This window comes from Sparus aurata, chromosome 10, assembly GCF_900880675.1.
Source record: "Sparus aurata chromosome 10, fSpaAur1.1, whole genome shotgun sequence".
NCBI lineage: Eukaryota > Metazoa > Chordata > Actinopteri > Spariformes > Sparidae > Sparus > Sparus aurata.
Genome location: NC_044196.1, coordinates 29931489 through 29946640, shown reverse-complemented (window position 1 = coordinate 29946640; position 15152 = coordinate 29931489). Strand labels below are relative to the sequence as shown.

Here is a 15152-nt window from a genome sequence, read left to right as displayed (position 1 = left end):
AAGCTTCACATCAGTTGCCTGTTTGTCCCCTTCCACATGCTAAGATTTTTCCCTGCTTTTATGAATGTGTTTGACTTGAAATGTTCTTCCACAAGATGAAGTAAAACTTAATATGCTGTACACTACCTTGTAGGACAAATTAATACTTGTGCATTAATTCAAGGGTAACTCCACTTAATATACACTAAATATTACAGGCTGTGGGGAAAAGTTCAGTTCAGGCTCAGATTTGTCCTCATGTCCATGTTGTGTTTGCTCCAGTCTCAATGAAAAGAGCATTTAGGAAACAAGTTTGAGTTATTTATTCAATACATTAAACATAATCCAAAATATGAATTCATTGTAGCTTGTGATCGTCTAGCTACTGTGAAAACAATTTGATTAAAAACAATTGCATTTCAAGCAACTAACCTGTCAGTCATTCTAGAGGAAGTTAGGAACACCAACTGTGTCAGACTCAAACCTGTACGCTGAGAAGAGGCGATGCAGTCCAGCCGGAGGATATGTACACTGCACGGTCACTCTGAGACGAGAGGGGATAATGTCTTACATTAAGGAGGTGTAAATAACCAAATGTTGAAGATGTACCCGTCAATGTCATTGCTGGAGAATGAAGGATTTTGCAGCATGCGCTTCATTGTCGAACTCGAAGCAAACATTTTAACTCGTACCATCAGGAATAGTGTCACATTTCACAGCTGTGCACACAGACAGGAGCAAGGCCACACTGTAAAACAAAGACATCATAAATCAAAACCATACGACAGCATTGGTAACAACTAACAATGTCTAAATCGCACCCAGGGCATCTTACCCAAAACAAACCCCAAACACATAGCCATTGACGTGTTTAAAGCTAGCTTAGCTGCTAGCAAACTACATCTGCTAACCAACACAAGCTAAAGTGAAGCGCCTTATGTATTTGCAGACCAAACTGGCATCATGTGGTCCTTTGTCTTCAGCTCCAGCTTTTATCTGTCAATTTCTTTACTGACCAACCACAGGCCCTTAAGCATGATGGCTACATGTTTAGCTCGTTAGCAGCAAAGTTATCCCCAATCAGATGCTTGACTTCAGAGCAGGACAGGCACAGGTCCAGCAAACAATGTTTTCTTTCTATTTAGGTTTTACAGTAAGCCATGTCCAAATTGAAGCAACGTGTTTAATACCAGGGCCCTTTCACCAGAAAACTTGACAATGCCAGTGGATATACATGGAAAAGGTTTAAGGTTAACGAAAGTAAGAGAGTACAACTACAAGAAAAAACCAACAACACTCAAATTGTGCTCATAGAAAAATAAATAAAAAGTAATTATCAGGAACAGATAAAAATACAGAACCCAGTAAAACACAAACTTAACTATAATATATAACTCACAGAATTGATTACATCATTACAATTACAGACAGCTTTTAAGCAAACTGAGTCTAAACTTGACTTGTTATTCATTATCTCATTTTGTCAGGATATTCATTAAAGAAGAATATGCATGAAATAATTCACAACAAAGACTCAATAGAAATGTAGATTAACATGTTTTTCCATTTATTCAGTTTACACGTGTAGTAAGCAGAAACTAATGTGCAGAGCATCAGCAGCAGGAGCATGAAGACAAGTGTCCATGTGACCAACTCATATGTGGTGTAATCTTCGGTCAAGTTTGAATAGGAAATAGATTTAGATTTCGGAGGGGTTATTTATGTAGAGCAATTAGCACAGTGTTAGCAATGCTAATATGGCATAGATAGTTTTGTTTCTCGTTTCATTTTATTGGTGAAGAAGTAGTGTAATAAAAGACAAACAAAGCAAAAAAAATAAAACATTGACAAAGACATAATGGACTAATATACAGACAACATACAACAGTTGTAATGATGAAATGTCAGGATATGATGAGAGTCTGAGAGTAGAGAGAACACGTGATTATGTAAGGTTAAATAAAATACAAAAAAAAAAGATGATTATATGATGAATAGTGTTTAAATAAAGTTTCAAAAGCAGCACTACCTCGATGTTTTTTTTCCAATCACTCCATTGTCACACTCTGTTTTCTTTGACCTGATTGGAGTGGAAAACAACAAATCACACATTTGCATATTTAAAAGTCAATTTCCAGTTTCAATAAATCTGCTCAACCTGAAGTTAAAAAGGATGTTTTCATTTCTTATGCACATTGGGATATGTATTGTGGTAATTTGTGGGTATTTTAGCTCCAATTGATGAAATATATCTAAATGAAAATATACTGTGTCATTTTGTTACCATGTATCCTTTTGGAGTCTCCAAATATTTTCATGAAAGAAAAAACAATGTAGAATAGTCACACATTGTTTTATCTCCGTCAAATCAAATCACGAGGCACATGTTCATTGATAGTGTGCTTACATCCTCATTCTGTCTTTTACCAGTACAGATAAAGCCACAGACTGGAATTTATACTATTTTGTTTATTGTAGTTGAAGAAAAATCTTCAAACCGACTGACTTCAAAGACTCACTGCTCTGCTTCTGTAGTGTTTTTGACACTTCCAAAAGAAACTTGCAGGTTTTTTAATGATGATATGACCTCATTTAGGCATACAGTCAGAAGCTATAGCCATTTTAGTTTAGGTATATATCAAAATATGGTGGGATGGAAGTGGTTTTTCACATTAACTGAAGTCATGGTTTTAAATGCACACCTGAGTTTGCAGCCTCCCTGCGTCGGCGTTTGGCTGACATGGCCTTAGGGTCCACAGAGGAGTTCAAGGAATGATGGATTGCAAAAGTTCTCGTATCGTTTGCTGGGTAACGACACTGAATTGTCAGCCTAGAACAGACGAGACTCTCATCAACACCGTCGTCTGGTTTAAAAACAGATCGTATTCGGTGCGCAGGTGTCGCACCTGTACGGGGAGTCTCTGTGTATGAGAGGATCATCAACAGGCAGAAACTCTTGACGGTAACTGATCTGGTTTTCATAAACAAGGAAACTCCCCTCAGTCTGAGGAACGCGAGGAGATCAGAAAAGCAGCCAGACAGCATTATATTCAATGCAACTTTAAAATAATAAAAGTATCTCACAGTGACAGTCGTCCCACAGGAGTCCAGGCTGAAGCTGAACAGAGCTCTGGCACTGTCCGTCTCCATGGGAACACAGCTGTGGTCCAATAAGGTGGTTCGGTTGGGGTGAGTGGGCGGGATGGTGTGGGTGGTGTCGACAACTGCCACCATCCTTCCTTCTGGCAGACATACTGTCAAAGAAACACTGCAGGCGTTATTAAAAATGAAGACAAATATTTTAACTTTTAACGATTCGGTTTGCGGTAGTACCAAATAATTCTCTTGCTGGGAAGGTGCATTTATGGACAAGAGTGTCCTCCACTTTCAGAGACGCTGCGTCCACAACAGACACCTTAACTCCAGAGACAAGACCCTGCAACGTCAGCTCCTGCATGAGAGGAGAAGAAGAAGAAGAAACCGAAAAGAAGAAACTGGGTCTTATTCAATCAAAGTATCCATGATGTGTTCAAATCCTCTCTTTTAATTAAGATGGTTTTAAAAAAACGAAGCCTGACGAGCGTTTCTAATCCTTCCTTTACTTTGAGAGCCCATTTAATGAATTGCACTCACAGATGGTGTCAGATTCATTAAGATGGAGATTAGCTGTCAGCTGAGTAATTGGACAAGAAAAACGAATTAAGTTTAATTCAGCAGGAAAACAGTAAGGACAGTATGATTGATTACCTCATAGTGCATCCCGGGGCTGTAGGAGGGGATCTCCACAGACAAGTAGTCGTCCTCTGCCGTCACCAGGAACCCGCCCATCTCCACCAGGTCCCAGTCCAGCTTTCGGCCAGCGAGGAAGAGCTCCCACTGCAGCTCGGCCTGGGCCCCGTGGTGCAGCAGCACCAGCAGGCTGCTGTCGGTGCACTTCCCCTCCAGCTTGGGGGAACTTGGAGCTGCACAGGAAATCATTAGGGGTACATGTTCGTGAGGCTGATACTTAGGTTTTAAGAGTTTTAAGAGTTTAACATTTAGTTAAACATGCAAACCATCAGTGAATAAGTAGTAATAAACTCAGACCTCTCACCTGCGTATTCAACACTGTGCTCTATAGTGACTTTATGATAAAACACCTCTCCACTTGGCAAGATGTTGAGAGTGAAGCTGAAAGAGAGGCTGTACATCTTATAGCCACCACCTACAAACTGGGATTAGACAGCAGGTTATTTTTGAATTTGTACACGTGATAAAACTGCTCAGTCACTCTCACCTCTGGGATTATTTTTGGGTGTGACAACGGGAAACGAAGCTGATACGAGTGGCTCCCGTTGGAGTGGGAGAGCGCTGACACGCTGAGGTCCGTGTCGTTCTGTGTTTGGTGGCTCCACGTCCAGGTTAAAAGGTCTCCGCCACCATCTACTGTCGCCTTCTGGAGGGAAACGTCAGCTGCAAAAGAGCCTACAGTGAAGGAAAACAATCCCTTAGACGGGACTGCTTCTGTGGAGAGAGAGAGACAGAGACCAATGACGGCGAGATGATCAACACACCTGAAAACCTAAAGTCCCAAGTTCAACATCTTTCTGCATCTACTGCAATAAAACGTCTTCCACCATCATGTTTCACATAAGACAAAATAAAACAATCAACTGCTAATCTTAAGAATTTGACACTTGCTACACAATATCTTTACATCATTATGAGGAAATGAAATTGTGTAAAACCCAAAGTCAATCTTTATGCACATCTTACCTCTTTCTGTTTAAGGATACCAAACAATCCCCCATCCCTACTGCATAACCTTTATATTTTACCAACATCAAGACATTAGTGAACATGGCCTCAGAAAGCCTTACTGCTGGAGAAGGCTTGTGGGATGAAAGGAGTCCTGAGGAGCCTGAAGGAGCGCTGCTGTGTGAGAGGCCAGCGCTCGTCCTCCCACTGCCTCACGAAGAACAGATCCACCGACATGGACTGACTGTACCGTCCTCTCAGAACACCGCTCTGGAGGAATCACAGTCAACACACAGAGAGGAGAAAACAGAAAAACAGAGCAAACAGCTATTTTTGCAAATGTCAGCTTGATTTGTTTCTTTCCGGCTACATTTTTGATGCACTACTGCTCGTTTCGATACCTTAAGGTGTCCACCATGGGCCCCGAAAGGAATCCTGACCTCCACTCTTCCCCCCTGCAGGCCAATCTTGAATCCCCTCTCTGTATGTTCAGACTCGCTCAGAGCCCATCCATTCACTCCCATCCTCATGCCTCCGTCTCTGAACTGACCGTGGACTAATGGAGACAGGACATAAGGGACAGTCCACAGCAGATCGGGCCCATCTGCTGTTGCCTCGTCTGGGGGCGAGAAGTGGGAAGGAAAAGAGACATTTCACTTTGGTATTTTACATTTGTCAAACGACGTCATACTGATACCAACTCTGAGCACAGGCGACGGTGGTGTCAACAGCCAGGAAGCTGCTTCGGAGTCTGTACAGGACGGTAGCTCTGACAATCTCCAAATCCACTCCTCTCTCCTGGGAAAACGCATCAACACCCACACACACAGCATCCACTTAGTAACTGAATGATGTAGGACCTGTAATCTCGTGTGAGCAACATCGCCTGCGTGTACCTTAACAGACTGTGAGAGAGGGGAGGAGTAGGGACAGCGGAAAATGAGGTGCGAGCCACGCTGGGAGACGTGGTAGCCCAGAGCGGCAGCCTCGGTCAGGGACAAGACCCTCGCCTGCTCGGGTGGCTGTTCCGCTGTGGAGAACATCACAGTGATGTCCGCCTCATCAGCTCCCTAGTCAGCGTCACAGAGGTGATGGATCAGCTGATTGCACACTGATGAGTATACCATTTAAGAAGTGTTTATGTCCTGGCTAACCTTTTTCTCTGTTTTGGATGTGCCGGGCAGGAGCGACCGCAGGATGGACACCTAGAGAAGAAGAGACAAGGCTTGATACACGTTCATAAATCACTCAGATCTTCTTTTAGCCCCAAAATGTGTCCAGAAAAGTTGACCTGCTTTAATTTGGATAAAAGGAAAAAAAGGAAAAAGGAAAAAACAAAGTGGAAAAGTTGTCAGACAATAGAATAAGTGTGGATGTGAAGACATAACTGTGCAGGTGAATGACTCACCTCCATGTAGTTTTCCTCACAGACGATCTCTCTGGTGCTCCACCGACCCTGCAGCGAGCAGTGGAGCTGGAGGGGATAGGTCGCCACCTTCCCATCCGCCTGCAGGCTCACAAACCAAACACGCAGGTGATAGTCTGCGCCTCTCTGTGAAGGCGACGTACAAGAAGCGGCGTGTCGTAAAGAACGCAATCCTGCAACATGGCAAAACGAAAACACTGCAGGAAACAAACTACCTTGCTGTGGACGTGACAGGCAAGGAAGGAGGCACGAAACACCACCTCTCCAGCATCACCGATGAGGACGGTGTAACCACAGAACGAGGCCTCCTGATTGGACAGAAAGTGGAATCCATACTGGTCTGGTGGTTCAACAGCACAACGTCACCGACAAGTATGTCTGGAGGAGCACGCAAGAGGAACTGGTGCGCGTTTTCTCGTCGAGGACGAAGAGACATACCTTCAAAGGCAAAACGGAACATCGGGCCGAGGAAGCCGGATTTGACGGCGAGCCAGAAGTGCCGCTCAATACATTTTGTGTGAAACATTCCTGAGAAAATTAAGACCAATTCATAACTGAATGCGATTAGATGAGTCAGATGAGCAGCAATGAATTTAATAACAAAGTTTATAGTCTTGTTGCATGAAAAATATGTCAGGAATAAGCAAATATTCATGGCTTTACATCTGTGAATACAATGGTGAGATGAAATGCAACGCAGCGGGACACAAATAATGGCTCGGAGCATAAATTTGATTGCGTGATGTGTGATTTTTGCTGCGTTCGTCATGTTGTACAGCCTTTTTTTGATAATAAGCCTTTGCCATCCTGTCCTACATGTGCATGTGATTTAACAGAAAAGGGAATGTTCTGAGAAACTTATTGTTCAATATAAAGGGAGACCATAAAATAACAGCAGCAAACAGGATCTGATATATCTCTTTCCACACTCCACCATATCCTGTATGCAATTTCAAACAGGAGCTCTCTAACAGCACAATATTTCCCCTGTGGGGAAATATTTAATAATAGTCTGTACATGAGAGGTAATACACAATATTATAAAGAGAAACACTTTATTAGCAAGGCCGAGGTAATATCCAGTCCTTGTCTGGAACCTCCTGGAGTTTACTGGCCCTACTCTTTCCTGGTTAATGTTATGAAACAGACATATTGTTCTGTCTTCGTGCTACTACTTACTTACTCTTACCTGTTGGTGATGGACCTGTAACACACAGAGGTGAGGCGAGGAGCAGCACCACACTGAAACAAACACATGACCCAGTGCTGTGAATTTTATACATTTTAAATGTCTAAAATTGTATCTTTCACATTTAAACTCACCAGCACAGACTATGGTAACATATCGTCATTTTTCAAGAGTAATTGTGAACTCAGCTGGTGAAAATGTATCGACTTGAAAGCTGCTCAGTCCTGTTTACCTTCAGAGAGGCCGCCATTTTGACCGACGCACCTGTCGAGTGAGCAGCTAATTAGCCTAGCACAAACCTCCGTTCTCTTGACCTTTAACGTTGTAAACACGCGTGAAAAACAGCTTAATTTGAGCCCAAGTTAGCAAAAACTATAAATTATACTATAAAGTAACATATTTCATGAGGCATTCAAGTCAAGTGTTGTGTTCGAGGCCCTCAATAAGAAATGCGATCTTACAGTGACACCTATTGGACATTGGAGTGTATTTTGTCATGAGCACACTTTGAACACTACAAGATATAGTACAGTTAGGTGGAGTGGGTGACCAGTTAAGGCGGTGTTGGCACAATGCTAACTTTACAGTTATAATAATGCTCATATAATCTTTATACACAGTAAATGTTTCCTTCAGTTGTCATTTAATAACTAGCTCATTGTGTCATCACACTCCAAAGGACGGTAATATTACAATAAACAACAATAATAGTACAAAATTAACAGTATAATAAAAAGGTAAGAAATAGAAATAGACTTATATGAATATAATATATATGATTTAGGGAACATCAATAATTTATGCTATTGTTAAGTTTGATTTACAAAATCAACAGGGATTCTTCATGCTGACTTGATGATATTAGTGAACATTATCATGTTAAAAAAAAATAATACTAAACTGATTTCATGTAGCACGCTTATTTTGATTGCTAATGTATTATGTATTTATTTTTTAAATATTTATTCTGACTTGTCCAGCAGTTGGTGCCAATGCAAGTTTGCGCTTCTGGAAGTAGACTGTGTTTGAAGTGGTGGAGGTGATTCTGTCCCCACCACTGGACCTGTCCCACCCCATGTGTTATTCACCTTGGTGATCTGATGAACCAGTGGTGTTCTGAGTCCTAGACAAAGGGATAAAGGGGATGTGGATAGACAAGAGGAGAGACATCTCCATCTATTGGAGGGAGAGGAGAAGAGAACAGAAGAAATGGTTAGTTGTAGACAGAGGGTTGATATGATGCCCGAGGGTCACCTGGACGGGTTACGGTCCCCCTGAGTCTCCACCTCTACCAATTGGTACTCGTTGTGGCCCGGCAGGTGGTGCTGACGGTGGGGAGCAAACCATGTGCGGGACACCAGCCTAAGTCCTTTCCTTTATTCAGGTAAAGAGAGGTGCATTAATAAATTCATCGTCTTGAGCTGAAAGCATGCACAACCATTAAGAGGTCAAGCTTGGTTTCTTGTAGTGTGGTTCTAGGTGGAAGCTAGCTATAGGTAAGAGAGACTGGTGTGGGTCCAGTGCACTGGCACAGAGGTCTGCATCAGGTTCCACGTACCCACACTCCCCATAGCACAATAGACTTCCATCAGGTTGTGAATGAGTGTAGCTGAGAAGTGAAAGGCCTGTAGAACAACAGAAAATGATTCAATACCAACATGAACATTGTCTCACCACATTTAATTACATGATTTTTTTTCTTTTTCTTTTTAGTCTTGCAGACCAGCCTAGGAGCTATTAGATGAGCAGGATGGGAGGAGAAGTGACTCAACTGTGGTGAAAGGACGACTCCTGCTGGCTCAAGCTGGGTAAGACCCCATAAGTCTAGCCCAGGTGAGGACAGGTGAGTATTAATCAATTGTTATTTATTTGTATATGTATTTTTTTGTTATTTGTGGTGAAACAATGCACATGATGCATCCTTAGCAATTATTTTTTTTCTAATCTGAAGTAAACTGGTGTCCTTGGTACATGTTTATTTGTGTGTGAGAAACTTACGCTGTATCTGGAAATAACAAAAGATGAGTTTGGTTCTGTCCATTGCCAAAATTTGACTTGCTGTCTCTTGATCGCTCCTTTGGATCCTCCCCACATCTCTCTCCCTTGCATTGTGGAGCCACACTTTAATGCTTCCCCACCTCTGATGCCATGGCCGGGCTGCTATTTGTCACATCAAGTAAGTGACAAAGAAATCAACACTGTGTGCCTATTGGGCAAATATTGGCCTCATCAGGTTTTTACACAATTTAAGGTAGAGTCCAATGGGTGTAACACAGTGTATTTGAACAACAGGCTGTGTGATTAGAATTGGAAACAAAAGAACCAAGTAGTTTGCGTGAAACAGGACTGCAGTATGAGCCCGAGCAACATATAGTACGTTGACATGTTTCTTTTTTTTAACTCCTTCTACAGCATACGAGGAAGCCATTTATACATTAATGCAGTAAACCCAGTTTTCATATGTAAAAGATATAAAACGGAGAAAATATCACAGCTACTCCTCCTTTAGACCCAAAGTTGTGACAGCCAAGCAGCACCTAGCTTATCCAGATTAATGCATTGTGTTTATTGCACATATAACTGGTTAGTAGAAACAGTATGGGTTTATTTTGTGGTGTTGGCTCAGAAACAGGCAAGCTGTTTTCTTCCCAGGTCGGCACTGTGATTGTCTTGTTGACCGTGCAGGTGATTAGTGAAGTCACACCAACGTTCACCTTCTGAAATCCTGTAAAAACCTCCTTTTTTCATGTTCCGCTCACCTTTCCCCTTTTATTCTACATTTTGTGTGACCACACAGACAGAAAGTTATATTCCTATCATGATGTGAACGCCAGCCAGGTGTAACAAATATTAAAGACAAAAGGCCTTTTTTATAGGCTCCTCTGGTGATTATAGAGCCACGGTAGAGTAGTCAGCAGTCTGTAATGGATGGAGTCATTCTGCACATTGTCAAGCCACAATTGTGCAAAGCAGTTACATTTTACGCACACAGCACAGAGACTGTTGCAAAATAAAAACCGAAACCTGTGGTTGTGTGGATTACACACGAAAAGCGCGATGACGTAGGATCTTCAGAATGTCCAACGACTTTAACGACATTCGACGTCATCTGCTCTTGGCAATGTGTTTGAGTTGTTGTACATAGATCTGCAGGTCCCAGACAACAAGAAGCTTCCTCTGAGGAAAAAACATCTCCATGTGATTCCCAACTTATTGTGATCTCCCCCCTAATAAAAACACAGCCCTCTTTCTCTAAACTACTAAATGTGTAACGTATCAAAAACACAAAGGTAATTATTATGTTGTGACTTAAGGTTGTTTTCTAGATGCATCAAGTAATATGTGGATCCAGAAGAATGACGTTCACACACTGCAACGTGTCTGTCACATGCTGAACGGTGGCGTAACAGCACCATCTACTAGGAGAAATCAGAGGTGCAAAAGGTCTGCATCCCGGGGATCAAGAGATGATTTGCGACTCTGCATGACTTTTCCGTCAAATGTAATGATTTTTTATTACAAATGTGAAATGTAAACAAGTGTTGTAAAGGTGCAAAGATTTGCAGTGACATTACAGTAAAAGTTATATCAGTTTCGGAGTCAGAATAGCCTCCATGCAGCTGTAATAATAATATCTGGAATATGTTGAAGCACAGTGGTGGTATCTTGTAGTTACATCAAATCACTATTACATAATCATATGGTACTGTTAGGGAAAATGCTAATAATCATATTCAGGCAAATACATGTTCCCTTTAGCTGATTGGTTAAGATCTAAGGCAGCTGAACTCTCATCGGCTGCTGTTGAAAGTGTGCTGGTAGAAGATTTTGACGTTGGCCGTGTAATCCATAGTGATGCTGGCACCCATACTCTTAGCCCCCAGACTAGCGCCGCCGAGGGCTGAGGACTGCTGCAAAGTCATGAGGCTGTAGCCGCGGAAACGGCCCTTGAACTTGTCAGATGCTGCCACTTCATCCAGGACCTCGGTAAACCCTGAAACGCAGAAAAAAAAAAGAGAGCAGACTGAGATTTAGTGGAACATCGGGTGCTTCACCTCATTTTCTTTCAGTGCCAAATTCAGTTAAGGGCGTCGTTTTGTTGTTCTGAGCGACGCTGACCTGACTTCAGAAGCTCCCAGCTCCTCCACACTGAGCCCTCACACAGGATGGGCAGGCCGAGGTCACCACTCAGTAGAGGCTGCCATAACAGACGGACGAAGACATAACATGAAATTCCTGCAGCGAACTATTAGAGCAAAATAACAGTATATGTGTGCGTATGTTACCTCTTGCGCTGTGGGTAAGACTGCTTCTACGTGTTTAGCCAGGACTCTCCCAGCCTGAGTGAACACATATTTGCAGAGAGCGTCCCCCGTTTCTGCAACTTAAAACACGCGCACACAAACACTTTTCACTTCCACTTTGATCTTTTTCATTTTATTTTTCTGAGCAAAACCAAGCAGGGAGTGATGCACCGCCTACCTTCAGCCAGCTTCTTGCAGAAACCAGCAAAGTGGGACTTCTGGAAGTTCCTGTAGAGGTGCGGCAGCATGCCCATCAGATCTGACACCTGGGATAAATTGGACATTTTTCAGAGAGAAATTTGATTCCCCCTAAACGATGAACATATTCTCTTATTGGTGTCTGACCTGGAAGTATTCCTCCATGGCTTTTCTGACCAGCGTGATGTCATGGGGAGGAGCCACCAGGTTGTCTCTGGCATCAAACACCGTCTTCACCGCCAAATGGGAGATCCAGAATGCTGAGAGATAAGACAGACTGTCTGCGTAAAGAGCCCGATCCGGTCAATAAAGCTTTAAAACATTCACAAGCGCATCGCCACGGTTACCTCCTCCCTCGTCGCCCATCATGTGACCCCAGCCTCCGCAGCCGATCTGTGAGCCATCGGGATTGAGTAGTTTGCAGTTAGAGCCGGTCCCTGATATCAACACTACACCGCCTACAGAGAAAACAGAGCCGCCAGTCAGCTGTGTATGATACTGATGATGAGTGTGTTGAACGTGTTAAACCATAAAGTTTGGACAGACATGCTATAGATGATTTATACAGCCACACCTAAAGTGGGTAAAGTATCAAGCCTCGCCCTGTTTTATGGTAAGGCCGTGTCTGTAGCTGAGAATCTTCCAACTGTTTTTCTTGGACAGGACAATTTTAGCTACGGCAGAAATTCAGACACTAAAGCTCATTTTCTAAAAAACACCTGATGTGCATATTTATATCTTCTGAAAATGTATATAGTTTAAAATATCTATGGCATTTTATCACAACTTTATGGTACAAATGGTTGGAAAAGAGAAGGTATTGAGATGAAAATGTTACAACGTTTTGATCTGAGGTTTGACTGCAGCACAACGAAACAATAGAAAGAACAAAAGAACAGTTACCACGATCGCTGGCTGTCGCGATTGCGCCGATGGCATCAGTGGTAATGAAGTAGTGCTGGCTGAGAGCGGGGAACCGTTCCTTCATCTGAGCGATCAGTTTGTCGATGGCGTCCTTCTGCTCCCCTCCACTCAGAGACATGCCCTAAACACACACACACACATATTTAAACGTTTCGCTTATTTGTTCATGAAATACACATCAGGAAGTAAAAGGAAATGTGTGGGCATTTGACAAACTTCGAAAGTTTAACTGACCAATGAGCATAATGGCGTGTTCGGATCCAGCCCCGCCTCCGTCTTGGCTCTCTGGACCATGTCGTTGATGACTTCGATACATTTGTCCACCCCGACCAACTGCACACACAAATAGAGGCACACACAAAGTCTTTTTTGCCTTCAGCTCTTATAGTTTTGATTATTAGAGGAAATAAAGACATACAATAACTCCCAATATTCATCCATTCTTTCCTCCCTATAATCCTTACTTTTTTCCCTACATCTCTCCACCTGTTTTACCAAAAATACCTCCATCCCCCCCCGATGCTCACCCAGTGGTTGGAGCATGGTCCCTCTGTCTCTGCCAGGATCTTTCCATCGGCTGCCACCAACACGGCCTTGGAGTGGGTCCCCCCACTAGACAAACAGCCACAGAAACACAAGCATAGAGTCAATATCATCAAGGCAACATTAAGAGAATGACATAATTGTAAATGTCATGTATAAACTCACAGGTGAAACTAAGGACACAGATACTCTTTATTTTGAAAAGCAAATATCTTCACATTTCCATAAATTTATTCTCTCTCTCTCTCTCTCTCTCTCTCTCACACACACACTCACACATTATTTATTATTGATGTAACCTGTGCAGGAGAGGAAGTGATCACGAGACCCATAAGAAGTTCCCTATTCCTCCACTCAGGACAGTATAATCAGAATGAAACTAGGCTTGTATGCAAAATTTCCAGATGGCAACCGGGGAAAAGTTGTCTAATAACAATACACACTACCCTTAACTGATATTAATTCATGAAAAGTCAAAGAAGAAAGGTTTTGCTGTAAATTAAACTCATTCTTACCCTTCTACTCCGCCAAACACCGCCGCCATGTCTCACTTCCTGTTTTGGTCCAGTCCAAGTGCGCAGATATCGCGAGAGCAGCAGCTCGCCTCCAATCTGCAATGCTCATTAATAACCAGTAGGTGGCAGCTGTGTTCAGGGGAAAACATCCCTCTGAACCTTCAGTTCACATCATGTCATGATGATGATTCCTGTTTTTTTTTTTTTTCTTAATAAGAAAAACATAAAGTAAGGCAGAGGACGTGTTTTGGTTTGGTGGAGGAACACTGGCGAATTGTGTGTCTTGACTCATGGACCAAAAATCCATAGTTAGTCAGAGATTTAGCACCATCTGGTTATGGGCTGAAAACAGGGACAACTCTTGAGCTGCAGTGTGAGCCAGCAGGAGGCATCTGCAACACATTAATTTTGAGGCCAGCTTCTCTTTGCCAACACAGGCTGCTTAACACATATCTACCATTCTCTGGCTCCCGTAGTATCTGTGGATAAAGTTTATTTAAGTGCTAATAACAGCAGTGTTCATATAAACTGTGCTTAACTTTACCACATTTATTAAATCATTTCTAGTTAAGAGAGTGTCCTTCTATGTTGTCCTTAAGTTTCATGCCCAAAGTAAATACCACATGTTGTTAATATTTCACCTATAAGTTGTAGTTGCATTAGAAAGTATGTGTGTCAGAACTGTGACCAACAGAGAAGTTACACAAGAGTGAGGAGGTGGGAGGAGAGGAAGAAGAAGAAGAAGAAGAAGAATAAGAAGAAGAAGAAGAAGAAGAAGCAGCGGCTCGGTGCCTCACCACGCGCTGCTCACTCCTCCTGTGGAGAGAGAGCTGCGTCAACACCGCAGACTTACTACAATACCGGATATTAGTTAATACAGATTTCAAAATAAAACAAATCATATTAATAGGCAAAATCCTCACTTTTTCCCCACATAACTCACACAACAATGTGAACTCATTAATACATATTTTCAAAGATCTTGCGTCGGGTCACTATTGAACTCTTTTCTGAATATTAAGATTCACTGAATAATGCAGATATTTAACATCATCATGATAATCTTTTAGATAATACAAAGCAGTCATGCTTGGTTTGATACCTAATTCAAGAAACAGTTCAAATGTATGTCAATTTATAGTTTTCAGGGCTCCCTTGGAAAAAAACCCCAAAAGAGCCATATCATCACATTTATTTAGCCTGTGTGTCTATGCCTACAGTCTGCTTTAATCCAGCCTGGGCAACTGTGTGGCTGGATTTCCACGAGGCAACACATCCAGCTGGCTTGGTGTCAGGTTTAAAGAGAGGTTTTTGGGGTAATCTGTCTAATTGTGAAT

At 42.3% G+C, this 15152-nt stretch overlaps 2 protein-coding genes across 9 annotated transcripts; both read right to left on the bottom strand.

Moving 5' to 3' along the window:
- Positions 1-1523: 1523 nt before the first annotated feature.
- Positions 1524-7722, bottom strand: LOC115589693 (uncharacterized). Of its 8 annotated transcripts, none has more exons than XM_030430764.1 (18): positions 7466-7722; positions 7332-7384; positions 6581-6670; positions 6358-6482; positions 6125-6268; positions 5871-5921; positions 5613-5786; positions 5418-5514; positions 5118-5335; positions 4839-4986; positions 4256-4443; positions 4073-4190; positions 3727-3941; positions 3313-3430; positions 3064-3233; positions 2886-2983; positions 2682-2809; positions 1524-2059 (listed from the first exon to the last, which is right to left on the bottom strand). In XM_030430764.1, exons 1-18 carry the CDS (start codon positions 7492-7494, stop codon positions 2028-2030), a joined length of 2196 nt encoding a protein of 731 aa, XP_030286624.1. In that variant the 5' UTR covers positions 7495-7722; the 3' UTR covers positions 1524-2027. The 8 variants fall into 8 exon arrangements, with proteins under 8 accessions (XP_030286624.1, XP_030286623.1, XP_030286626.1 ...); XM_030430763.1 differs by having other exon boundaries at positions 2886-2950; positions 4256-4482; positions 7466-7720; XM_030430766.1 differs by having other exon boundaries at positions 2886-2900; positions 4256-4482; positions 7466-7720.
- A 3094-nt stretch (positions 7723-10816) lies between these two features.
- On the bottom strand, positions 10817-13987 carry nagk (N-acetylglucosamine kinase). Its single transcript, XM_030431513.1, has 10 exons — positions 13816-13987; positions 13285-13369; positions 12992-13090; positions 12737-12878; positions 12181-12291; positions 11981-12093; positions 11814-11901; positions 11618-11715; positions 11451-11529; positions 10817-11325 (listed from the first exon to the last, which is right to left on the bottom strand). Exons 1-10 carry the CDS (start codon positions 13842-13844, stop codon positions 11123-11125), a joined length of 1047 nt encoding a protein of 348 aa, XP_030287373.1. The 5' UTR covers positions 13845-13987; the 3' UTR covers positions 10817-11122.
- Positions 13988-15152: the final 1165 nt, after the last annotated feature.